Here is a 9571-nt window from a genome sequence, read left to right on the forward strand (position 1 = left end):
CCCTGTGGGATACCATGTCTGGGGAAGGAGATGAAGCTGTACAACAGCTGTCAGGCAGGCTCAGGTGATTCAGGAATGTGGGGAAACAACAGGACTTCACTGGGCAGGAGAAGAAAAAGGCATGCCAGGCGAAGAAGACCACATGAACGTGAGGTCTGGAAGAGAGCCTTTGGTGACGAGACAGATGCTTGGACAACTGAGTTGACGGGAAGGCAATGCTCCAATTAGAAGTCAGTGGTGAACTAGAGGGGAAGAATCCGTGGATATGAAGAGAAGTCAGTGGATATGAACTGGAGAGGAAGAATCTGTGGCTATGAAGCAACAATTGCATCCAGTCTTTGGCACAATCAGCTTCTGAGATTCCATGATAGAATTAATCACCTGAAGGAAAGGCTCATGCAGTGAATGACTAGGAATGTGCAGACAGGAAAATCCAAAGCTTCTCAATAGAATGCTTGTGTCTGGAATGGGTCCCAAGGGCTCCCAGGAAGGGAAAACAGGCCTTGAATCTGCCAGAAACTGTGGTTCCATCTCCCGTGGTTAAGGCCAGGTGATATTCTCTGAAGAGCCGCCATCCTTGTGATGAAGATGTGTGATTCCATTGCAGAGCAGTGGGAGGTGAGGAGGGGCCTGGCCAGCGGCAGACCTGCATCCTTACATCTTCTCTTCATGCTTTTAGTTGAAGAATATTGCTGACTCCAGTGATTCCGATGACTCCATTGAATCCAGTAGTTCAGACCAAGTTTTTAAGAAATCTGAGAGCAATTACATGTCAATGAGATCCTGGTGAGTCTAAATGCCTTCTAAGTACTGCTATTAGCTAACCTATTTAGAGCAATTACACACACACACACACACACACACATCATCCATGTGTGTGTGTGCACGCATGTGTGGCGTTGACATGAGCCATAAGGCACATGTAGGGTTCAGAGGGCAATCTTGGGTGTTGGTCCTCATCTTCAACTTTGTTTGAGTCATTCTCTTGTTGTTTCCCACTGCACATACCACATGAACTGGCCCGTGAACTTCCTAGGATTTCCCAGATCCCATTTTGCCACAGATGTACTGAGATTGGAGAAACACTACCACGCCTGGCCTTCCATGGGCCCTGGAGAGCCAACCTGAGGCCCTACTGTTTACAAGGCGAGCGCTTTACCCACCAATTCATATTTGAACTGTTGACAAATTGCTTCAAAGCATCACCAAAGACTCCGTTCTGCACATTGATTGATTTGGGTCAACGTTCTTTATCTGAAATGCTTAAGATTATAAACGTTTCTGGTCTCAGAATTATTTCTTTTTTCAGATTTTGAAATATCTGAATATCCCTAATAAGATCTCTTGTGGAATAGAAGTCATCTAAACATAAAATACATGCACGATTCATATTTCCATATGTACCTTATATACATAACCTGATGATAATCCTAGGCAAAAATGTTTGAAATCTACCTCGTTCGAGAAAGACAGTGTGATGGTGTGGACTTACTACACTTGCAACATCCGCATTGTCCGTCAGCATTTCAGGTTTCAGACGCTCAAGGGACGGGCGTTCAACCTGTGGACTTAGGAGAAAGGAATGTGGCGGCGGCGGTTTCTTCACCCGCAGAAAGCCACCTGTGACATCACGACACTTCTGTCTTCAGACGTCTTCTGGTTTTTTGGCTTTCATATCTCTCATACTCTCACCCCGTTCTCCCAACCCTGTAAAATGTTATTTCGATTCCAAGTCCATTTTTAGAAAGAAAGCTTGTTCAGTTTGCCTCTGCCTCTGGTGGGATTCTGACGGTTGAATATATTCCAGGGCTTTGTTAGTCTTCTTACAGCTGTTAGATGCTCCTATTTGACAGGTAGAGTGGGAAGCTGTCACCGTGTGTGCTTAAACAGACCCTTGTTCAACTTCTTATACCCCAGTTTCTTCAAACAATCGACCCCTGCATCTGCTGATGGCCAAGCTGAAACCCAGAGCTCTCTGGAGACTCCGGAGCAGGCAACTTCTCTGCAAGAACTCGGCACAGGGAGTTATCTGTATCTTTCACTTGATGACCTGGAAGCACAAACCGCAGAAGACAAAACGGGGTCCGCCTCCCTAACTGTTGTGAAATTGTCTATATTACTCAAGTAAAGCTCTGATTTCTAAAACTTTGTGGGCCCTAAGAACAAGACAGATGCCTTAAAAGCACTCAATATTATAAATTTCAAAGTAGTTCCTGAAAATTTCCAAGTCAGACAAGCATGGCAGGCTTCCTCTGTGTGTCATGGAGGCTGTGACCCTTCTCTGTGTCACTGATGTCATGACCACAGACAGTAAATGATAGAGTTGGAAGAAGAGTGGTCCCCCGGGATGGGGGTAGCCCTCCCAACGGTTTCAATGCTTTTCCCTTGGTCAGTCTTTCGGGCCCTAAAACCTGGACCACGCTGATCCAGCATGGGCATCATCACTAGCCTCCCCACTAGCGTCGCGTGGGCAGGCAAGCCTCCTGAGGTGCTGAGCAGATGAGGAGGGGAACGTTTAGGTCCTAGGTGATGTCAAGAGCACTTGACAAGATAGTTGTGATTTTTAGCTGCTTTCCATGCCCTCCTGTATGAAATAATTTCCAGAAAACAAACTTGCAAATTGACCTGATGGAGATGGTTATAAGCCCAGTTAGTCCAGTTTTGCCTCCTTCTGCTCTCTGCCCACCACTACCACACGCCAAGAGGGGCAGGGAGGATGTAATGAATTTCTTTCCGTACCTTAAATTCATATTTCTTTATTGGTATGTTTTGGGCAAGCTTTAACTGGAAAATGTCATCTCAAAAGCAGAAGGCCAAAAATATGCTCTGAAAGGATAGCTCAGAGTGAGGGACAGTCGGCTGTTTGATGCGACTTACACGAATGTTTTCTGTCCCAGCAATGTCCCCGACGAGAGCCAAGTGGAGACTCTGAATGTGTTCCTCACTCCTCGAGATGCCATCAATTATCTTGCTCTTGTAGAAGCAACGGGACGGATATGGTAGGTGGAGCTTTGAACAGACGTCTGAGATAGAACAACACCCTCGTTCTGAACACTGCATCTGACAAAACCAGCGGAGCACTAGGGCTGGTGTTGCCAGAGAGAGGGCTCGCCGGCAGAAAGATTATTGTTATATAGGAGGTCAACTTTTGAGGGGGTCTAAGAGAACCAAAAAGCCTAGGACTCAGGATGTTTCTGATCCTTCAAAGGAGAATGGATAGCAAGGGGCTGTTCCAGGCACCATGGAGTAAATTTTTAACAAAGGAAAGAGGAGAACAAGGTTAATAAGATCGAAAAGAAAAGGATATATATGAGAGCCTAAGAGTCCCATACCCCATTCAAACCGCTACTCCAAAACACTAGCACAAAATTCTGTGTGGCGAATATTTTTTGTTTTGTTTTTTGAGACAGGGTTTCTCTGTAGCTTTGGGGCTTGTCCTGGAACTCACTCTGTAGATCAGGCTGACCTTAAACTCACGGAGATCCTCCTGTCTCTGCCTCCTATAATTACTATTTATCTAATTCTACATCCCCCTAGACTGTGACTGGACACATTGACACAGGCCAGTACTCTTAGTTCCCTGGAACAGACTTCAAGGCCAACCTGAGCTTCGTAGTAGATTTAAGGCCAGCTTTAGCTACATAGTGAGACGCTATCCCCTCCCCCATCTTAAAATAAATAAGCCAACATGTTTAATTCATTTTGGTGGAAGACTGAATTTTTACAAGGTAACTCTTTAATATAAATAAGATCCAATACTGCCATAACTTTCCATTTTTACAAAATTTTTGTAATTTAAGACTCATAAACACCTGCTCAGCCTATGGACTTGTCTGTGACCAAGCTTACATGTTCGTTCATTCATCCACTTATTAAATATTCACTGCAGCGCTGTGTGCTCCGTTCTGGCAGGTGTTTGTTGGGCATCCTGTTTTCTTAGAACTGTGTGGTTATCAATTTTTAAACACCAGCTAAGGAAACAGAAAGGGAGTTCTGTACTCCCAGGGTCATAAAACCAGAGGAAAAGGAGAGCCCCGTGAGTAAATATAAAAAGTACATCTTATTCAGAACTACAGTTAAAGTATTCCCACCATGCATAATTATAAGTCCTGGGACAGGAGAGATTAACTACAAGCAAAACATAGGACTAGACTTGGCAGGGCCTTGCAAGGGTGATTAGCTTGGAGCAGGGCTTGTGAGGGAAGGGAGGCAGGGAGGAAGTTAGTCCAGACAGAAGGAGATGGTTGGCTTCCAATGTGGAGCAACTTGGCACAGACTGCGGTGATCCCACAGGCCCCGTTCCTGCCCCCATAATGAGCCAATGAACCCTGTCTCACTTTCTTGTTGGATGCTGTGTTCCCACTGCAGTGTGGCTCAGTGGGACGGCCCTCCCCGACTAGGGTGCATATTCCACCATGGAGACCACATCTTGGCTGTGAATGACTTGAAGCCCCAGAACCTGGAGGAGGTTTCCCTGTTTCTTACCCGCTGTAACCAGAAGGAGGTGAGTCCTGCAGACCAGACCAGGCCCGATCAAGTCAGGGCCAGGAAGAAGAAGATCCAACTCTGGGAGGAAGTCTGGGAATGACTCAGAACATGAATGGAATTTTGTTTTTTTGTTTCAAGTGCTACTGGGGAAAGCACTGGGCTAGGAGAGAGGGCTCAGGGCTTTTGATCTCAGGCACTGGGGGGTGCAGAAACAGCACCATGACTCAGACTAACTTGCAGACTGTAGATAGCCCCTTTAAGCAGTCTGTGTCTTGCCTTTCTGTAGAGTTAGGGACAGTGGTTGCAGCAGTTGTTGAAGAACAAAGTGATACAGCATGCTGACATGCTCGCAATGTCCCAGGCACAATTACTATGACTTTGCCTCTACCTGCAGGGCCACGTGACATGGAATGGCTCACTTTCCTCAATGTCAAATTTCTCATCTAAAACCTGGCATCACCATGCCCTCTACATGGAGTTATTATTAAAAACCAAGATCATGTTACATGCATGTAAATGGCATTCCTTGGTAGTACAGTTTTCATATTGTTCATTCCTTCTAAGTCCACATTGATTTCTAGCCCGGTGACCTTGGGAAGGCCGCTGCCTTCTCTGTGTTTAGCTTCTTTGCTCTAAAGCAAGGAGCAGAGCAAGGACTCATTCCTTCCTATGGTTTCCAAGCTGTGCTTCTTGGATCTTTGGGCTGTGACTAGGGAGAAAGGAGAGGAAGGGTTCAATATGCACTGCTTCTGTTAGGGACATTCACATTTGTCTTCTATAAAATAGATACATCTAAAATACTGGACCACACAGTTAACAGATAGATACATCTAAAATACTAGACAGTGCAGTTAACAGATAGATACATCTGTAACACTAGATCATGCAGTCAACAGATAGATACATCTAAAACACTGGCCCATGCAATTAACAGATAGATACATCTAAAACACTAGATCATGCAGTTAACAGATAGATACATCTATAACACCAGACCACACAGTTAACAGATAGATACATCCAAAACACTGGCCCATGCAGTTAACAGATAGATACATCTAAAACACCGGAGCACACAGTAAACAGATAGATATATCTAAAACACTGGGCCATGCAGTTAACAGATAGATACATCTAAAACACTAGATCATGCAGTTAACAGATAGATACATCTAAAACACTGGCCCACGCAGTTAACAGATAGATACATCTAAAATACTGGACCATGCAGTTGACAAATAGATAGATACATCTAAAACATTGGGCCATGCAGTTAACATTCTTAGAAAGCATAGAACCTTGACTTGAAATTTCTATAAACTGCAACAGTAATGATTTATCTTCTGGCTCTGGGAGTCTGTGGTTATGTGTCATGCGTATTAAGGACTCATCTTGTTTCTTCTCCATCATTCCATAAGCCTGACAGTTGAAGAAATTCTTATTGTATTATCTAAAAGGGTAAGGCCAGTCAGGCATGTAACTAAGGTAGACACAAAACTAGTTAGTGGCAGCACCAGGGTTCATTCATTCATTTGTTCCCTCGCTATTATTGAACATCTCTCTACTCTCCTGGATACTGCTATGTTCTAAGGCTACAAAGGTGGTCTCTGCTTACACATAAGTAGCTCACAGATTAGTGGGTAAAGCAAGTATCGTCAGCAGTCTCAGAATACAGCGTGTGCTCTGAGATGTGAGCCGAAAGTGTTGGGGGAGACTAGATGGATCTTCTGAGGATACCCAGAAGGGTTTTTCACAGCAGGCAGTGTTTGGCTTGAGTTCAATCCTTGATACGAGTTTGCAGGGTAGATAAGACATTGGTTTGAGGGATCTAGTCCAATAGTCTGGCAATTTATAATTCATGGCTTCTGCCAAAGGTCCACCCTACAGCCAAATGGTGAAGAAAACCATGTGCAACTTCTGGAAGTTACTATTATTTTGACCCAAAGATCCATACATGTGCTCAGCAATCAAGAAAAGTGTTGCATTAGGCTGCTTGTTCATAACAGCCACCCAGAACTGAAATAATCACACAAAAACTACATTATTTAAAACAGTGTTTGGCCCATTAGCTCCAGCTTCTTATTAGCTAACTCTTACATCTTAATTTAACTCATTTCTATTAATCTGTCTGGCTCCAGCAGGACTACACAGCTTCTCTCTGACTCCGCCTCCTTTCTCCCAGCATTCCATTTAGTTTCCCCCACCTAGCTCTGTTCCCCTATAGCTCTGCTATAGACCCAAAGCAGTTCCTTTATTTATCAGTGGTAATCACAGCATACAGAGGGAAATCCCACATCAGAAAAGGGGTTGTGAGCAGACACACATCTAAACCTCCACCTGGGTGTTCACCTGTGCATCATCATGACTGCCATTGTAGACCGCAACTCTCCTGTGCTCTTGCTGTCTTCCGCATACATCTGAGAACAAGTCCCAAATAATACTGACCACTATCAACCCCCACCAACCTGTAGGTCTCAATCCCATCAAACAACCTTTTCGCAGACAGCGTACATATTAGATATATTTATATTACCATTATAAAAGTAGCAGAATTACAGTTATGAAGTAGCAATGAAAATAATATTATGATCGGGGTCACCACACATGAGGAACTGACTGTATTAAAGGGCTGCAGCATTAGGAAGGTTGAGAACCACCGATCTAGAGGAGTAGAAAACTCTCCTCCCCACCACTCCTGACTTCTTTCTTTTCTATGAAAACAGATGGCCAGTCCTCTTTTAAAATGCAAACACTTGTTTCTGGAAAAGGGCATGTGGGAGCAAGGGCATCTCCTGTGTCTGACATGTCACATCCACTTTAGCCACAGTGCAGAGAAGGGGGAGGCTGGCAGAGGGAGGGGCTAGAGACAGTGAGAGGAAAGTGAGACAGCTTTTTAGAGGCAGAGGAGTTGGTGTGTGTGTTTAGAGGGATAAGAAATGGCGAGCTGCAAGAGAAACGTTCAATTTCCGTTTCCTTCTGCTTTTGGCTGGGGCTTTCCTGGATGGTGGTCTCCTTTGGACACACAGGGTTCTACGGGCCTTTGAGTTCTTGGAGCTGCTGGTCCTCTGTGGCTGTCTTAGCAAGGTTTCTACTGCTGTGATAAAACACCATGGCCAAAACAACTTGGGAAGGAAAGGTCACAGCCTATCACCAAAGAAAGTTAGGGCAGGAAGCGAATCAGAGGCCATGGAGGCGTGCGATTTACAAGGTCCCTTCCAATGGTGTGCACACCCTGCTTTCTTATAGCACCCAGGACCACCAGCCCTGGGACGTCACTACCCACAGCGAGCATCAATTATCAATCAAGAAAATGTGCTACAGACTTGTCCATAGGCCAATCCCATGGGGGCATTTCCTAACTGAGGTTCCCTCTTCCAAAATGACTCTAGCTTGTGTCAAGTTAACATAACATGAGCTAGCACCGTGGGCCATCCGCCCTTTCCAGAACCTGCCTCAAGGCTTAGGCCAGTGGACGTCAGAAAATCAAAGTCCATGTTCCACTTGAACATACAGATCACCTGCAACTGCCTTTGGCTCATCGTTCGATTTCTTTCAGAAACAGATTTCTTTCAAGAGGTATGAAGGATGGGATCCTAAGGATACTCTCTAGTCATTTAATTATCTCCTATCTTGTGTCTTAGAAAGTGAAACTCTCCATTGGCCGGATCCCACATTCAGAGAAGTTTCATGGCCCCTCCTGTGCATGCCCCTTAAAATACCACTTGGCTGAGTCTGTCCAACAGGATTTGCCAGGGAGGGTACTGAAGAGGAGTCTGGCTATCAAAAAGACCCAGAAGGAATCAATTGGAGAGTAATCTGCCTCAGGCCCATGGCGGCAGAAGAAGGATGGAGCCCTGGATCATGCATGATCGGAGACAAGACAGAATCCTACTTTGAGTCACTGTACTGTCTTAACAATGGGGTCACTAGCCCCTCTGGGGCTGTTGCATTGAGGTCACATGGGGTAATGACTAAGGAACAGAGTTAGAATGGAAGGCCTTATTATCTGAGACTTGGCATCAGATGCAGCAGGCATCGATTGAGTAAATCTATGGTCTAATTAGTACTGTGTGCTTTCTGAGGTCACAATTGCTTCTTTGTTAGGAATTAGACTATTCATTCCAGGGAGGCAAGAGATGAAAGTCTGTAGCTGTCCTCCCAGACACTTCCTGTGACTCAGCAGCCCAGGGGCCGTCAGGCCAGGCAGAGTTACTGGCGTTCTTACCAGGCTTAGTAGACCTGCTTTCTTAAAGACGTGGTAACTATTTTGGAAGCTAAGGAAGTTTGGTGCTGTATCCAGCCAAGAGCTGCTTGCTCCAAATATAAACAGGAAACTATGTTTATATGTTCTTAATTGATTGGTTTATTACCAAATTAGTCCTGTGAAGTCAAAGAACCAAAGGCCTTTTAATCAGGAAAGCAGGAGCTGGCAGCTGAAATCTAATCAGCTTGGGGAATGTTGGTACAGGGGGCGGGCGGTCAGAGGACACATCTCAGCAGACTGTCCTTTAGCGTGGAAAATCGAAGGCTTTGAAAGCTCTGTGATATTCAGTCTTCATGACTCGGAGCTCAGTAGCTGTTGATGGCAGAACCAAGAATCTAACCCAGCTTTAGAAAGAAGATCCCCTGACTTCTGCCTTGTATGTGGGTTTAGATTAGTAAAGACCTTTGGCACGCAGGGGAGACGTTCAATGTATTTCATTTTCTGTTATCTAGATTGTTGCCAGTATAACATGTATCTATGTATATAAAACATATGAAATAAATAAATGTCTATACATGAATATTTCAAATCTCATAACTAAAAAAAAAAAGAAGAAGCCATTTCAGTGAGGAAATAAAGAACCATTAAGGTAAAACTGCCTGAAGCCATCTGCGAGATGGATTGCTGGACTCTGAAATCCAGCTACCCTCTGAGGACCCAGGGGTCAATCGTCTATCCAGCTCACAGCAGCTCTGGGTGGGACAAGTAGACAGCACTGCAGGTCCTTCCCAGTACACTGTCCACCCGCCACCCTACCCCAACCCCAGAATTTACCTCCTGACACAGAATGGGGGGAGAGGACCACACTCAGGGTGCTTC

The 9571-nt window shown here is 44.9% G+C and overlaps 1 protein-coding gene across 2 annotated transcripts in view; it reads left to right on the plus strand.

Annotated features, from left to right (window-relative positions):
* The window catches only part of Plekhs1 (pleckstrin homology domain containing S1), a 32595-nt gene extending 23509 nt beyond the window's left edge, over window positions 1-9086 (plus strand). For both annotated transcript variants that reach the window (XM_038348045.1, XM_038348052.1), the window contains 6 exons: window positions 213-230; window positions 686-786; window positions 1918-2124; window positions 2898-2999; window positions 4369-4504; window positions 8130-9086. In XM_038348045.1, the coding sequence (XP_038203973.1) occupies window positions 213-230; window positions 686-786; window positions 1918-2124; window positions 2898-2999; window positions 4369-4504; window positions 8130-8303 (738 nt within the window). In that variant the 3' untranslated portion in view covers window positions 8304-9086. The remainder of the gene's footprint in view (window positions 1-212; window positions 231-685; window positions 787-1917; window positions 2125-2897; window positions 3000-4368; window positions 4505-8129) is intronic.
* Window positions 9087-9571: the final 485 nt, after the last annotated feature.

Source organism: Arvicola amphibius, chromosome 1 (genome assembly GCF_903992535.2).
Source record: "Arvicola amphibius chromosome 1, mArvAmp1.2, whole genome shotgun sequence".
NCBI classification, from domain to species: Eukaryota; Metazoa; Chordata; class Mammalia; order Rodentia; family Cricetidae; genus Arvicola; species Arvicola amphibius.